This window comes from Drosophila melanogaster, chromosome 2L (assembly GCF_000001215.4).
Source record: "Drosophila melanogaster chromosome 2L".
Lineage (NCBI taxonomy): Eukaryota > Metazoa > Arthropoda > Insecta > Diptera > Drosophilidae > Drosophila > Drosophila melanogaster.
This window is the reverse complement of record NT_033779.5, coordinates 13,177,008-13,192,050: the sequence shown is the minus strand read 5'-3', so window position 1 is coordinate 13,192,050 and position 15,043 is coordinate 13,177,008. Positions and strand designations below refer to the sequence as shown.

The window sequence follows — 15,043 nt, the reverse complement described above, 5'->3', positions numbered from 1 at the left end:
ATTGCACAGCACTGGCTTTTGGTATATTTCAAACGCCTTTTCCGACTACCTTCTAATGCGTATGAGTATACTTCAACGGTTCTTTTACGGCCACACTGTAAGCCAGACGAAAAAAGACGCGAAAAGATGCAGATAATATAAACAACGGTGAGATAATAATTAAACAATATGTCATAAAAGACATATTTATTGAGTGACTAGCTTATTGGGGTAAAAAACATAGATGTTTCTTTCTATGTAGCCCAGTGAAAAGTTCAAACTTTCGACAGATGCGAGTGTGTGCGTAGCTGAAACGGCTGCTTCAGGCACAAAGGGTGAAAAAAATGCGAAACCAGAAGTTTCGGTGGCTTCATAATTACCTGGAATGAGATACTCCCGTTATTTCTCGATTTACATCCGAATCCGAGCCGCGAATCGTTGCCCTTGGCAACATCTTAAGCTGCAGCACCTTGCACATTACATGCATATGTATGTACATATGTGCTCACACACGCACACACTCACTTGAGATGAGTTTTTCCAAGGTAAAAAGGAGGCGAAAAGCGATGAATGAATTATGAGAGTGGGCGGAGCGGCGAGTAAATCTTCAATTTGGTGAACGATTCCACTTGCGGGGCAGCAGGGAATCTCGGCTAATTGGCCGTTTTACTGTCAGCCCGACTCATTAGCGGCTTTTCACATGTCACCAGGTGTTGCAAGTGTGTGCGTGTGTGCGTGTGTCTGTGTGTATGTATCGCATGTACATTATGTACCCGCACTGTATACCCAGTTAAACGGTTGTTTTGAGCTCGGATTCCATGACAGATTATGCAACCCACTCTATCTCCGTCTCTTTCGGTCTGCTCCGATTCTTTGGCTTAACGAAATTGACATTTAAATTAATGGAAAAATATACAGCTAACTGGCATATCAGCTGATTAGTCTAATTTATTGGTAGCACCACACCAATTTGGCAACTACTTTCTCGCTCTGCGAGGCAAACGTACATATGTACATACATAATTTAATTATTGTCTTAGATTCGTGGCACTTTTTTTTAGCCATATTTCTGCATGTGTATTTCGTGTTTTTTTACGTCTGTATGCTGGGCTATTTCTGTATCGGTTTTTCGTTATTTTTGTTGTTTGCATTTGTTTTGGCCAGATTTCTGCTGGTGTGTTGAATATTCGCCATCAACAGTCATATTTACTTAGCGATTCAAGCTCTTTGGGAACTGAGATTAAATGGAATACCCCTGCGACCATCCATCTTGATCACTTTTCGCAAAGTGCCGGCTTATCAGTTTTATGGGCTCATTGCTCTTATCAGCTTTGGCCCAACAGCTGGCCACCAACCGTTGTCAATATCAACAAATAGAAAAGCTTTACGCCTTCCATATTCTATATATGTGTAAATATATTCTACGTGGCATCGGGGGTCAGTCACTCGAGACATGGGCTGTATTATACAATGAATTATTTTATAGTTCTCGCGTCTTTTTATCCGAAAGCCATTGAGTAATAATCTTGGCAACTGAAGTATACCATATATTGTACGTAATTGCTTTGTTGGTGCAGGTTGTGGTTGCTGGGCGGCATTTCATTCGATATTTCTGTTTATAAACAAATGCAATCGGCGGCATTAAGGAAAATTTAAATATATGCTAACTTATAATGGCCACTTGCTGATTCACAGCGTTGCGGACTACGTTTGTTTTCCTCACCATTTATCTCAATAAAACTTGACGAGTACTTTAAGATCTCAAAAACCTTAGATTTAAAGCAATATAAAATAATTGAGCAATTTATAGCTAGATTTAATCTTTATTTGTATCAAAAACAATTACATGTTCACCTAAAGTATTCGCTTAATCTACAGACTTTTTTGTTAAGTGTTTCTATTAAAACTTCTACATTATAATAACTTTTTAGTTCCTTGCATGCCTTAAAGTTCTTAATCTTCATTGCGTGCGAATGGAAATCTGTCGTTGGAGAAGTGGGAACTTGTCCACATCCAGACAGACACTATTATAATGCATTATTAAAAGAAGAATACTACAAAAGTTCCACCTCTTTACGGTTCCAAACATTTCTGTGCGTCGCCATTTGGACGCGCAACTGGACGTCGCGTCCTCCGCCTCCTTTAGACCACCGTTTTATTTATGTTATTTACCTAACTTATTGATTTTGTCCGTTGCCCAATCCCACTTTTCCCTTCTCCCGCTGAAATGAGAGTTGCGACACATATTTTTTGGGCTCCCGAAGGGTAAAGGCGAAAATCAATAATGACCAAAAACCTGAATTGGTTTAATTTAGTGTCCAGACATCCAAAAACTTCGAGATGGCTTGTACCGTTGTACGAAAAATATAAAGTGAACATAGTTGATTATAACACAATATAAAATTAATATATTTAGCAATAAATAATATTCTGAAAACCCTCTTATCTTACAGGTGTACTATGCGACCGTACAAATATTTGAGATTACATACTGAAAAATGGAAGCAATATCGAAGATTTCCTTGATATTGTGTGCCTTGTTTGTCGGGCTCAAGGCCGCAGCGGCCATCAGTGGTGACAGCACCCACTGTCTGGCCACATACAGCAGTGCCGAGGCGTACCTGGCCCAAATCCCGCAGCAACATCGTCCACAGATCAGGCCCAGGATAAGGACCTGGCAGGAGCACGAGTTCTCACTGCTGGGCTACAAGTTCCACCTACCGTTTGTGGGCCATGCCGTCGACTCGGATCTAGATGATAGTGACAGTGATGAGGGTCTGTGGCTGGATGCGGCGGACGCCGGATCAGAGAGCGTAGAGGTGGAGGAGCATGAACTTCCTTCGGTCGGTCACGTCGATCCCACGGGCAATGTTTTTAAGCTTAACTGCGAGCATGTGGACCTGAGGCGAGTTAACCAGGAACTGCTCTCCCAGCGAAGCTCGCACATTAATTACAACCAGCTGATGCTGGCCCATGTACCTGCGGATCGCAGTAATCCCCTGAAGCTGCCACAGCTTGAAAGTCTGAGGGAATTCAGCTGGCAGAGTAGTGAACTTAAAGATGAAACGCTCATGGAGCTCTTCACCCGCCAGCCGCGCTCCTTTGAGTATATGGAACGGCTCAATCTCGCCGAGAATCGCCTGGAGTGCCTTCATTGGGCAATTCCGCTGGCCGTGCGGCGCGTGAAAGTACTTGAAATGAGCGGTAATCGACTGAGCAATTGCAGCCTGCTAAACCTGCAGTACATGAAGCAATTGCAGGAGCTGCACTTGGACAGAAGCGAACTGACCTACTTACCGCAGCGCTTCCTGGGCGAGCTGAGCGAATTGCGCATGCTGAATCTCAGCCAAAATTTGTTGACTGAGCTTCCACGAGACATATTTGTTGGAGCCCTGAAGCTTGAGCGCCTCTATCTATCCGGAAACCGGCTGAGCGTTCTGCCATTTATGCTCTTCCAAACGGCAGCCGATCTTCAAGTGCTGGACCTCAGCGACAACCGCCTGCTATCGTTTCCGGACAACTTCTTTGCCCGCAACGGCCAGCTGCGTCAGCTGCACCTGCAGCGAAATCAGCTTAAGTCCATCGGCAAGCATAGTCTGTACAGTCTGCGCGAGCTGCGTCAGTTGGACCTTAGCCAAAATTCTCTGTCCGTCATCGATCGAAAGGCGTTCGAGTCTCTGGATCACCTGCTCGCCCTGAACGTGTCCGGCAACAACCTGACCCTGCTGTCATCCATCATCTTCCAGTCGCTGCATGCCCTCAGGCAGTTGGATCTCAGCCGTAATCAGTTCAAGCAGCTGCCCAGTGGCCTGTTTCAGAGACAGCGCTCCCTGGTGCTGCTGCGCATTGATGAGACGCCAATAGAGCAGTTCTCCAACTGGATATCGCGCTATGACGAGTCCCTTGTGGATCCGCAAGTGCTTCATCGTTTGCGTTACCTTTCCGTGCAGCAGAATCGAAAACTAACGTATTTACCCGCCACCTTGTTCGCCAATACTCCGAATATAAGGGAGCTGCTGCTGGCCGAGAACGGATTGCTGCAGCTGCCCACGCAGATCTCAGGGCTGTCACGATTGCAGCGACTCAGTGTGCGAGGAAATAGCTTGGGATCGCTGCCCGAAAATATCAAAGAGCTCAGACAGCTGCACTACCTTAATATATTGGGCAACGAGTATCAGTGCGACTGCAGCATGTATTGGCTGACTGCCTGGCTGGCGAATACCAGCACAAGCCTACGCCACCAGATGCCCCAGGCACAGAACCATAGCAATGGCAGTACCAATCAGACTCCACTGGACTCGTACGAGAGTATCGATCATCAAATCGATGCGCTCAAGTGTCAGTATGGTTATCGCGGCGATATGCTCCGCGTGCTAAGCAAACTCAACTGCTCGGTGCCCACGGTGGTGCAGTTCTCCGAGCCAAAGATGCACAAGCTTCTCTCCACCGCCAAGCTGGAGTGCCAGATTTCGGGGAGCCCAGTGCCGGATATCATCTGGGTGAGTATAACATCCTTGTATTGTACTCATATTTTGAGTTTATCGTGTTCGTTTAGGAGTAACTTAATGTTAAAAGAATATGTTCATATAGCATTGCATATTATTATATATTTAAATATCCCATGATATCGGAACTTATTATGCCCTTTTAATAGTTAATCCTTTAGCTTTCCTAGAGGTGACTAAATGTATTTTTCTTCCATGAACTTATTATGAGGCACAGAGTTAATCGTTTACCCCTCATCAGGTGACACCGCGCAATAAGATTTTACGCCACCATGCTGATCCTGACAAGCGCCCGATCATCATCGACAGCAAGGAGGATGCTCACCAGCCACCGAGTGCCCAGGAGCTAGCTGCTCTGATGGACGAGAGCTACATTCAGTCGTTGAACTGGACACGTCAGAATAGTCTAGTGGGTCGTCGAGTGGTGCTGGTGGAGAACGGATCGCTGCTGGTGCACAATATTTCGAGAATCGACAGTGGCCTCTACACTTGTTATGCCTTCAATGTGATGGGCAAAGCCTCTGCAGGATTACGGTGAGAATAATGGCGACTATTATGTTTAAATACTTCTTCAAAGGGTTTTTTTTTTCCTTTTCTCGCAGACTGTACATCGATCCCATTGTGTTCTACCGAGTTAAAATCGGTAGCATTCTGTTTGGCACGGCTCTGGCTACCGCATTCCTGCTGCTAACCCTGATTGTTCAGGGATTGAGGAGCTGCCTGTCACGTTGGGGCATCTGTAACCGTTTCTATTGTTGCGTCAATCGTAAGAAGAAGTCACCGCGCAAACACCAAATATACGCTATGCTGGACAGCATCGAGACCTACAAGAGTCAGCAATTGGAGAGGCTGAGAGAGAACTATACGCAGCAGGTGCACCGCATCCGGGAGAACTGCGCCCAGCAGGTGGAGTGGATCCAGAGCAGCTACACCAGCCAGGCCAAGCATATTCGCGAGTTCCGTGACATAGGCTCGAATCATCTGACCACGCTGAAGGACCAATACTACGATCAGGTGAAGAAGGTGCGCGACTACTCCACAGGCCAGTTGAGCTGGGTGCGGGAAAACTACGTCTTCCAGAGGAACAAAATCCGGAAGTTTAGTGCGCATCAGGTATTGCGCCTCCGCGAGGGATACAAATACCAACAGCAGACGCTGAACAAGGTGCTGGAGAACCTTCCTAGCTTCTACTTTGAGAATTGTCGCGGACGATGTGAGGAAGACATTGCCGAGGGTAAAATATTATAACAAACTACCTTTAAGTCGTATATATATTAAATTTACTCCTTTTTTTTTCATCAGACATAGACTGCTACTTCAAAGGCCAAATGGACTTTGGTGACTCCAAGGAGCTGCACATACAAAAAATTAAGGCGCGCCTATCTGCTAATTACTCAGCCAGCAAGGCGTCGCTTTACTATACCCCACCAGACGATGACTTGCTGCATAGCTCGCAACTTAACCTGCAGAACTCCCCCATCCACATCAACTACATTGATGAGAATCTGGATCAGCAAAAGCAGTTGGAGCACGATTTTAAAATGGAACCTCAGCTATTGCTTTACAATGCCTCCATGCTCTATATGAATCCCGAAGGCGCCAGCAGCAGTGGCCAGGCGGCGGCTTTGGCGGCAGCAGGGGCTCTATCGCAGTTCATAAGCGTGGAGGACAATAATCAAGAGCAGGAGATGCAGCCGCTAAGGAAGATCAGCGGTAAACCACTGGGGATGCCCGAACTGAAGGACTTGAACGATGTGAAGACCTCAAAGTCATGTCCGGCCATTTATAAGGTTTCCAAACAGCGAGATGGTAGCACACTGCATGAGTTGCAGAAGGAGGGCGAAGCACCATACCAAATGCTTCGCATAAATCCCGTGGAGACCACTTCGCTGACCTCAACCGTTGCTCCTGTGATGCAGGCGAGGACGGAGAAGCTGAACATTATCCTGGACGAATGCGGCACGGCGTCGTTGTGCAAAGCGGAACAGGAGGGCGACGCAGGGAATAGCGAGACTCCACCATCCGAGTCCAGTTGTGAGTCCAACAGCTTGGCCGCCAGTTGCGGCGATGTCTGCCAGGTCAGCAGTAAGCTGGCAAATGACGCCTCATTACCATCTACTCCCCCCAAGCCTGACCATGCCAGCACCTAGAGATTTTTTTAAATTAAACATTAGTAACGAAGATATAAACTGTATAGAAGTACGTAAATCAAACACGCATCTGCAAATGAAGTTAATGTTAATGGTTACGCTACAATGGTAGGGCGGACAACAATAATTAAACTTAGAGTTAATTAGCAAAACGCAGAAATTCAAGTGCTGAACATTAGAAAATATATATGTATATCGGAACAAGTCATACGATTACACCGACCGATGAGCTGATCAAAAACCAAGCTTAATGAATTTAAAATTGAGATCTATTCACAGCTGGATTCTATCGCTGAGGTATCATCACGTCAATAAAACTTGAAAAGAGAGCCCCCCATTTGTGATTTCATTACTTAACGAGTTTAAAGCATCAAAACTGTAAAGTGCAAGGCGTATTTTAAAATGAAACTGACAAATTTTAATTGAACTGTATGAAAATAAAAGCGTATATAACAAATAAACCATAACTTATATCAATTGCCGAATTCCTTATTCCAAGATAAAATCATTCTACGGCCACCGACTTAATATATGTTTTTTTGTTTTTCAGATATACTGATATATTCTTTCATTTGCAGGCAACATAAAATAACAATAACAAATGCATGTGGAATAGCGCAGCTACATTCCTAAGGATCTGGACACTCTGGTTGCTTGAGGATCTCAATGCAGCATGGATTGGCGTCGATTTTGCACACCTCGCTCTCCGTCTCCACCTCGCTGACATCGGTGAGATCGCACTCGCATGGGAAGCACTCCATCTCGCCGCCCTCCTCGCCCTCGGCCTCTTCACCCTCTCCATACCAACTGATCTTCTCCTCGCTGCGCATGCTCGGCTCAGTGGAGAGCGAGCAGACGGACAGCTCGGAATCGGAAATGGCCAGAGGCACTGGCTCCTGCGGCAGCAGCGAAAAGTCATACACGGCCATCTCCTGGGCGAACCATAGTGTTGGTTCCATTGGCTCCGCTTCACCCATCTCGTCCTCCAAGCGCTCCTCGGCGTCCTCCATCTCGTCTTCGTTGCTGATCGCCTTCATGTTGTAACTGGCGGGCAGGAAATAGCCCAGCAGAAGGTATCGATTGTTGAAGCTAAACACGGCCGGTCCACTCGGGTACAGGTTATCCCAAATTCCGTGAAGTATTGTGCACTTGTCCTCATTGCCGATATACAGCTCGAAGGGACCCGTTCGCATGTTGCTGTTCCAGGTGGCCTTCATTCTGACGGACAGGCAGCAGCCATCCTTTCCGCTGTTAAAGTGATAGATGCCCACCCCATGACGTTGTCCCTTGAACCAGTCACCCGAATAGTTGTCCCCATTCACATACTTGTACCGGCCCTTGCCGTGCTTCAAGTTCTTTCGCCAGTTGCCCTCGTACACGGATCCGTCCGGATAGATGAAGATGCCGCGCCCACAACGCTTCCCGCAGCGATACTGTCCGTAGTATCGTGAACCATCCTTGAACACGTACACCCCGATGCCGTGACGGCGACCCTTCCTGTAGTTCCCATCATACTGATCTCCGTTGGGCAGGATGGCCCAACCTCTACCTTGTCTCTGTCCGGCAGCATTTCGACCGCCTATGTAGAGCTGGGATTGAGGATTATTATAGATATTTGTTTTAATTGAGCTCCTTGCTTACTAAAAACTGTTACTACTAGAGAATGTTCGTATTAAAGTTACTCCACTAAAAATTTATTTCTTTTGAGGAAGGAAGATGCACTACTAAGAAACTCATCCATTTTGGAACTTACGCCTATATTGGGTCCCAAATCCTCCTCTTCCTCGGGCGCCGACAGATCCTCCTCGGACATTTCGGTCATGGCCATGGTGATGATTTTGAGTTAACTAACTCCTTTCGGTTCTTTTTATTGCCGAGTGAAGTAGATTTTTACTTACGAATTACGTTCGGGAAATATTTTGTGTAGGCATTAAATAAATGTATTCTGTTTGTATAGTTAACTTAGCAAAGGCTTACTACAATAAATATCAGAATCGAAGAATGATGAAATCGAGGGCTACGTTTTCGCATAGAAGTAGTTGGCCAGTGGATATCGTATGGTCAGGGCAATCAGTGTACACAGCACCTGGAATCCCATCAGCATCTGGGTGACCACTCGCTCGTGGACAGGTCCGAAAACGACTAGGACAAAGTTAATGAGCGTAAAGTTGTTGGTCCTAACAACTCCGTCCGCTTTGGTATGCCAGCTTATTAGTCGCAAGTTCCGCAGTACTGTGACCATCAGGCGACCCGGAGCGTTGAGATCCTCCAGGCGAAACTCCGTGGTGCTGATGTGGAGCAGATCCGTCTTGCTGTCGTACTTGGGCAGCCGGTGACGCGGACATGGCACAAAGTGGAACAGCTGCGGCGTGGAGTACAGGAAATTCAGGATCTGCGGCAGGAAGAAGAGCAGCAGCGTCTTGCTGAAGTGGCCCAGGATTCCAACCACGGCGAAAGTCATGCCGGCAAAGTAGCAGTAGGTGTCCCCAACAAACACCTGCGATGGATATCTGCGAAATAAGTAAGATAGAAAATATATTACAAACGAAAAGTTAGTTAGAAGTAAAAAAAATATTAGGAATTAACAACAAAATTACGCATGACAGAAAAATTAACATTATTATCCGAACTTTATTACATAAAAGTTTTATTTTTTGTGAATATGATAATTATTAAATTTAAGCTGACGAAAAGAGATTATAACGTATTTTTAAGTTTCAAATAACATCCTTAATAATTCGATAACAGTAACAACCAGTGTTGTAAGGCCCATCGATGCGAAACAGCCAGATTTACAACTGCAGCGGCGAACAGCTGACTGAGGACATTTGCGTCAGCTGTGCGGGGGAGTTGAGGGGTGCCGTAAAATTTTTGGGCGTGTTTGCCAGCAGAAGAAAAGCGTGAAAAGTACGAAAAATCGAAACGGAATGAGCAGGATGAACTGCAGAAAGTGAACCAGTGACCATGGTGAGAAGCACATTCCTGGCCACCTACAACCAGACACCGGTAGCCGGCGTTGGACGGCTGGCCATCACCAAGAAGCTGGTGCTCTGGTTGGTGCTGGTGCTGCAGGTGGGCTTCATCGGCTGCATATGGCTGCTGCAGATGAGCCGTGGCCAGGAGTCGCAGCAGCGCAGTGCAATGGACCAACTTGGCGGACGGGTCAACTTCGTGGCCAGCGGTGAAGCCCCTATGGAGAAGATGGCACTTGTGGGCGGAACCCACTGTCCGCATCTGCAGGAGAATGTCAACCGCTACGACAAGGACTTTTATCAAATGAAACCGGAACGACTGAACGAATCCCACCTGCCCGACTACAATGTGCCCGCCTATGTGGACGCGGAGATGGGTCTAACCCCAAACCTCTGGTGCTATCGCGAGGGGACCATCAACGAGAGCCAGCGGCTCAACGATGTGGACTATCTGATGGCGCCGCCTCAATGCAGATGTGAAAGTGGCTGGCACGGCAGAGATTGCGGCCAGCCGGAGATCATATGGCGAGCCCTGATGACGTCCAATCGGGCCAGTAAACGAGGCGGTAGCACACCGCTTCAACTGGTCGAGGCCAGTTCTTCTTCACTGCACCGCCTGTTCTATATGCTTGAATTGGGCGCCTGGGACCACCTAAGTCTGGAGCTCTTGGAGCTGCAAATTCGAGCGCTCATCGAGGTTGTGGACTACTTTCTCATATACTATGTGAGCAACGGCAGCAAGGAGCGGAGTCTGGAGAGCATGCTGGGCAGCCAAACGAGCTATACGCTACTACGCTGCTCCTCCGAGAGCAACTGCACCAGCTCAATGGCCTACAGTCACTTTAGGCGGCAGCTGTGGCAGCAGTGTGGTGTCCAAATGCAGGCACAGGACCTGCTGCTGCACGGGGACAGTGGAACGGTCTACGCGCCAGCAGCACTCAAGTTTCTGAAGTACTATGCCAAGGATGTGCTGCCGCTGAAATTTCGTTTGAAGTACAATGTATATGGATTCTACTGGCAGCATCCGAAGAAGACCCTCCTAAATGGGGTGATAAGTTCCTTGGGGCACCTGCACAGTGCCCAACTGGATGCTCACCGCCTGCACCGGCTGGCGAGCAGCACACTGGGTGATCTCAACCACTACGGCGGCTGGAACTGCGAGCTGTGCCTGCCTCCCGAGCAGATTGTGCTCCTGCTGCAGAGCTCCAGTCCCCGCAAGCTGCCAGTAAAACTACCCAACGATACCCGCAATGCCCACATCGATGCCAACTACATGCAGCAACTGATAGCCAATGGAGTTCACATCGATGGCACCACGCAGCTGCACCGCTTGCGGGAGCAGAGCGAGAAGTATTTCGCTCCGGAGGAGGCGCTCCAGCACAGCAGCCAGTACGGCCAGCTGCTGGTGAACCTATACGATGTGGACGTCCTGGAAGATCTGCAGGACGAAGACTAACTACGCCTGCCGAAGTTTGACTTGGGCATGGCAGCCTATCGAACCAGCATAAACCTACGAATATATATATTTATATGTGCCTGCTTTTGAATCCCCATCAAAGTCTAACAATCTCATAATCATCATATCATACTCTGCCTAATCCACTCATGCGAATGCCCTTCTGTGTTTTTGGCCAGGTGAATTCCAAATTTAGTATCTCAGCAGACAGGACAGACAGACCCGCCATCTGTGATAAGAAAAACCAGAACTAAACAATGAATTTATGAGAGGAAGTCGATGCAACCAACTGAGAGAAGTCTCAAATTTGCTGGAAAAAGTTGTGAAATGGGTTGATCGCAATTTAGCATTATTTTTAAGACATAACACACACGATCTGTATGAAAAAGCTTTTTAGACTTACTTTAAATATTAATACCAATTATCAGAAGGCAAGCAAATTTAAGCTTAGTTTTGGTTACAATTTTGAAGCAATTTTGAATTTGTGTTATTACTTTATTACTAACGTACCCTAATTATAATTAGACGAAAATTTGTTGACCTTCCAGATCAATTCAGTATTTATAAAAATAAAAATCAATTGGATTACTCACTTGTTGAACTTCCATAGCGCTAGGGTGGTGGCCAGGAAAGGCAGCATGAAGTAAATGGAGAATATATGCGAATCCACCTGGTGACCGAGCAACAGTTCAATGGCATTGAAGACCAGAATGGAGCCTGCAATAATAAAGGATTGTCCCACCTCCAGGCCATTGATGCCCGCCAGGATGTTGATGGCATTTGTGCAGAATACCGCCAACATGCCCATGAAGACGTAGTACAAGGCACCTTGAAGAAATCAAAATAGGTTTCATCTCTTGATTTTCATTTCTGGAAAACCTTAGCTACCTATATTCAAGGAGGTCCCAATCAGATTCCTTGCAAAGTTGGGCATAATGACCGTCGTGGAGTTATAGTTTACGTAGTACACCATTAGCAGCGGCAACGTGGCGATGGTGGGCAACAGGAGCTTGTGGCGCCATCGCAGGTCGAGAACGTCATCGGCGAAGCCCAAGAAGATCATGCAGCAAATGGAAAGAAGGGCGGCAATCAATTCCACGAACTGTGTGGGGAATAACAGCCGATAAGGTGGAGCACAAAGACATCTATCAATTAGATAGCTACCTTATCATGTGGAAAGGTATCTGGTTTGCCTCCAGTAATCGCATCCGTGGCAGCTGCCTCGTCGAAGGCGAAGGGAATCGGTATGAACAGAAACAAGGACACCAGGAACACACAGCCAATAAGCACACCAAAGGATTCAGGTCTAGAGTTTAGGAAGCGTTTTAGTTAGAAAACCTACAAAACAAAGGAGAGCGAACTTACACCTGCGGCTTGTCCTTCTTGCACAGATCGTTGCCAAAGAGATTGGCCTTGATGAACATCTCGCGGAAGCGGGGTATCATCCGGACTGTCATGCAGTAGGCGGCGCCCGAAATGGCCGCATTGATGGCTATGGCGACTCCCGACATGGTCGGCCTTGAAAATCCACCTTCCGCTGCACTAATTCAATTAGCTGGTGCAGCTCTGTGCGCAGCAAATTTGCCGGAGTCACGCGTACGGAGTGCGCTGTTTCAATTGGGATAGTGGGAGGCCGCGGAAAACCAGCCGATCACTCGATCATGGTGCAGAAATCAATTACGCCGACAAAAAAAAGTACACGCAATTGAAACTCAAATTGCTGATAACAACAAACTCAGCTGTTCGGCGGCTAGTGTGCCCGTACTTTCGACTGTTAGACAAACCAAACAGCTGATTTTAGTTTACTAATTTAAATTATTCATATATAAAATACCACAAATGAATTTAATTTTATTTTGACCTACCTTAGTGAAAATAGTTTTTAATTTGTATAGTCGGCAATAATCTTAATTTAATTTCGCTTACATATCAAAGTTAGAAAATGTTATAGTATTTCTAAAATCAAGAGATCGTTAAAAATTTAAAGACTGAAAGTAAAAACACTTTACTAGATGAAAAAGGCTTAACTTTATTTAATATCAATGATTACAACACTTGGACCAACTCCGTTATTACACATATAGATAAAGATATCTACAACGAAATAGATAAAATATGTTGCGAATACTTGTTCTTTTCGAGCTTCCTTTGTCAATTTGGATTCGGTAAAGATTGCTACCTATCCCTGAAGAAGGGGAAGACCTTTTGCAGCTCCGCCTTCGACTTGCAGGCCTCCACCTGCGGCAGGGTCTCCACCAGATTGAGCAGATAAATCTGCAGCTGCTGGCGGCGTTCCTCCACGAAGACCAGGTTCATGTTGCCGAAATGCTTCTTTGGTGGAAACTCCACGGCACTGACCACCGGATGGGTCTTAAGCAGTGACTTGTGCAGCTTGTAGAACTCGCTGTAGCGTCTGAAAAACGTCCAGTGCTCCAAACGCTGCCTCATCGTGATGTGAACTTCGTAAGTGTAGTGGGAACCAGATCGTTGTGTCTTTGCCAGCTTTACATGCGGAATGGTTATCAGGAAATTGGAGCACAGCGATGAGCTGGGGTCGATGCCGGTCTCTTCAAACTGTTTGGTTAGCCTTCGGATAAGCAGGCGATTTTGAAGACTAAGCTCCGCCACACGGGTTTCCAGCAGAGCGCATCTTTCGTTTAGCTGGTTGACATGCTCTTCCAGCGCAGCTTGCTGTTGGCTGTTAGCCAAGCAATTGGCAGAGGAGGAGGACTTGCTCCACTGCGAGGAGGTGTCGCTTCGGTCTTCATAGAGCTCTGACTCTCCAACATGCGCGCCAATGTCTGGCAAGGGCGTCTTGAGAAACTCCAGCTCGGGTTCAATGGGGTCGAAGGGACCCAAGTTGACTTCTTCCTGTGGCTGGGCTAACTCCTGTTCGATGGATTCCTTGGAGAGTATTTGCTGAACCTCCACCGACTCGATGGGCTTTAGAGCACCAAGTAAATCCTCTGTGGAGCTAACGCACTCAATGGGTCGTTCCACCGCAATACCAGGTCTTTTTTGGCGTCCCACCACCGGCACTGGACTGGTGGTGAATATAATTGGTTCCTCTTTGACGGCAACACTTGGCGTCGATCTCCTGGGTGCATTAAGCTCAGTGGTGTCCACATTGAGGGCGAACAGTACATCACTGAGGGAGTCTACGATCTCTGGCAGCTTCTTGGCCGCCTCATCGTTGAGTAGCAGGGACCAAGGTGTGTAAAATCGATGCAGCTGCTCCTCGTCGCTCAGCCAGGTGAGCACATGGCTATGCAGTCGCTTCTCGTTCAGTGTGGCGCGTATGAAGGCACGTCCTCTGCCCACATTCGTCCAGATCTGCTTAAGGTCCATATACCTCTGACGTTCGTGGGGCGTCAAATGCGTCTGGCAGAATTCCCAGAAAGTGGCGTCATTGTTGTTGCTGCCTCCGCCCGCATTTCCGGACACCATCTCCTGCATGTTCTGGATGAAGCTGGCGGCGCTGAAGGAGGAAGTGCCTGCCGATTGCCTAAGTCCGTAGGACATTAGTTCCTCGAGGGATTCGCACAGTTCCTGAACAGATTCATCCCGCTCAGTGGCAAGTTCTTTGCCACTGAACTTCTGTGAGATTTTATGCGCACTTTCCTGTAGACGTCGAAAGATGTCCTCGCGCCGTTGGCCAAAGGTGCTGCCCGCCAGTTGGCTGCGCATGCTCCGGAAGCCTGCCTCTGTGGGCATCGAGCTGGATGCATTTTCTGGCATTATTTGTGGCTATTATTCAACTAATTATATTTTCTACTCATTTTTCTCACTCCGTTGTGTGCCAACACTGGTTGCTTGACAACAAAACAAGCCAAACAGTGTTGATAAGCGTTGGAATGGGCGCATTCAGATCACCGATTAATGATTTTAAGTGACTGTGACTCAGCATTAGGTGATTTATTAAAATAAAAAAATTGTTTGTAAATAATTTATGGTACCTAAAAAACTTATAAAACTATAGGT

The 15,043-nt window shown here is 46.9% G+C and overlaps 5 protein-coding genes across 6 annotated transcripts; 2 read left to right on the top strand and 3 right to left on the bottom strand.

The window, feature by feature from the left end:
• Nucleotides 1-71: 71 nt before the first annotated feature.
• Nucleotides 72-8,202, top strand: CG16974 (uncharacterized protein). 2 transcript variants are annotated; one of them, NM_001259089.2, is made up of 6 exons: nucleotides 72-147; nucleotides 2,295-2,359; nucleotides 2,433-4,478; nucleotides 4,726-5,018; nucleotides 5,087-5,718; nucleotides 5,787-8,202. In NM_001259089.2, exons 3-6 carry the CDS (start codon nucleotides 2,478-2,480, stop codon nucleotides 6,632-6,634), a joined length of 3,774 nt encoding a protein of 1,257 aa, NP_001246018.1. In that variant the 5' UTR covers nucleotides 72-147; nucleotides 2,295-2,359; nucleotides 2,433-2,477; the 3' UTR covers nucleotides 6,635-8,202. The 2 variants fall into 2 exon arrangements, with proteins under 2 accessions (NP_001246018.1, NP_609610.2); NM_135766.3 differs by lacking the exon at nucleotides 2,295-2,359 and having other exon boundaries at nucleotides 5,787-7,104.
• Nucleotides 7,176-8,601, bottom strand: Rsph1 (Radial spoke head protein 1). Its single transcript, NM_135765.4, has 2 exons — nucleotides 8,388-8,601; nucleotides 7,176-8,223 (listed from the first exon to the last, which is right to left on the bottom strand). Exons 1-2 carry the CDS (start codon nucleotides 8,460-8,462, stop codon nucleotides 7,264-7,266), a joined length of 1,035 nt encoding a protein of 344 aa, NP_609609.1. The 5' UTR covers nucleotides 8,463-8,601; the 3' UTR covers nucleotides 7,176-7,263.
• Nucleotides 8,556-12,804, bottom strand: Alg7 (Alg7 dolichyl-phosphate N-acetylglucosaminephosphotransferase). Its single transcript, NM_135764.4, has 5 exons — nucleotides 12,428-12,804; nucleotides 12,227-12,368; nucleotides 11,951-12,164; nucleotides 11,656-11,890; nucleotides 8,556-9,144 (listed from the first exon to the last, which is right to left on the bottom strand). The coding sequence occupies exons 1-5, from the start codon at nucleotides 12,571-12,573 to the stop codon at nucleotides 8,652-8,654; spliced, it is 1,230 nt and encodes a 409-aa protein (NP_609608.1). The 5' UTR covers nucleotides 12,574-12,804; the 3' UTR covers nucleotides 8,556-8,651.
• Nucleotides 9,455-11,653, top strand: Mgat3 (beta-1,4-mannosyl-glycoprotein 4-beta-N-acetylglucosaminyltransferase). The gene has a single exon (NM_165027.2). The coding sequence runs from the start codon at nucleotides 9,599-9,601 to the stop codon at nucleotides 11,060-11,062; it is 1,464 nt and encodes a 487-aa protein (NP_723787.1). The 5' UTR covers nucleotides 9,455-9,598; the 3' UTR covers nucleotides 11,063-11,653.
• A 268-nt stretch (nucleotides 12,805-13,072) lies between the features above and the next one.
• Nucleotides 13,073-14,901, bottom strand: CG5439 (uncharacterized protein). Its single transcript, NM_135763.3, has one exon. The coding sequence runs from the start codon at nucleotides 14,798-14,800 to the stop codon at nucleotides 13,238-13,240; it is 1,563 nt and encodes a 520-aa protein (NP_609607.1). The 5' UTR covers nucleotides 14,801-14,901; the 3' UTR covers nucleotides 13,073-13,237.
• Nucleotides 14,902-15,043: the final 142 nt, after the last annotated feature.

Coding starts and splice junctions, on each gene's coding strand:
- Alg7 (NM_135764.4), bottom strand. CDS start 12,573: ATGTCGGGAGTCGCCATAGCCATCAATGCGGCCATTTCGGGCGCCGCC. Junction 12,369..12,427: donor AAGAAGGACAAGCCGCAGGT/GTAAGTTCGCTC, acceptor CCTAAACTCTAG/ACCTGAATCCTTTGGTGTGC. Junction 9,145..11,655: donor GCGCTATGGAAGTTCAACAA/GTGAGTAATCCA, acceptor CTTATTTCGCAG/ATATCCATCGCAGGTGTTTG.
- CG5439 (NM_135763.3), bottom strand. CDS start 14,800: ATGCCAGAAAATGCATCCAGCTCGATGCCCACAGAGGCAGGCTTCCGG.
- Rsph1 (NM_135765.4), bottom strand. CDS start 8,462: ATGGCCATGACCGAAATGTCCGAGGAGGATCTGTCGGCGCCCGAGGAA. Junction 8,224..8,387: donor ATTTGGGACCCAATATAGGC/GTAAGTTCCAAA, acceptor CCTCAATCCCAG/CTCTACATAGGCGGTCGAAA.
- CG16974 (NM_001259089.2), top strand. CDS start 2,478: ATGGAAGCAATATCGAAGATTTCCTTGATATTGTGTGCCTTGTTTGTC. Junction 4,479..4,725: donor CAGTGCCGGATATCATCTGG/GTGAGTATAACA, acceptor ACCCCTCATCAG/GTGACACCGCGCAATAAGAT. Junction 5,719..5,786: donor TGAGGAAGACATTGCCGAGG/GTAAAATATTAT, acceptor TTTTTTCATCAG/ACATAGACTGCTACTTCAAA.
- Mgat3 (NM_165027.2), top strand. CDS start 9,599: ATGGTGAGAAGCACATTCCTGGCCACCTACAACCAGACACCGGTAGCC.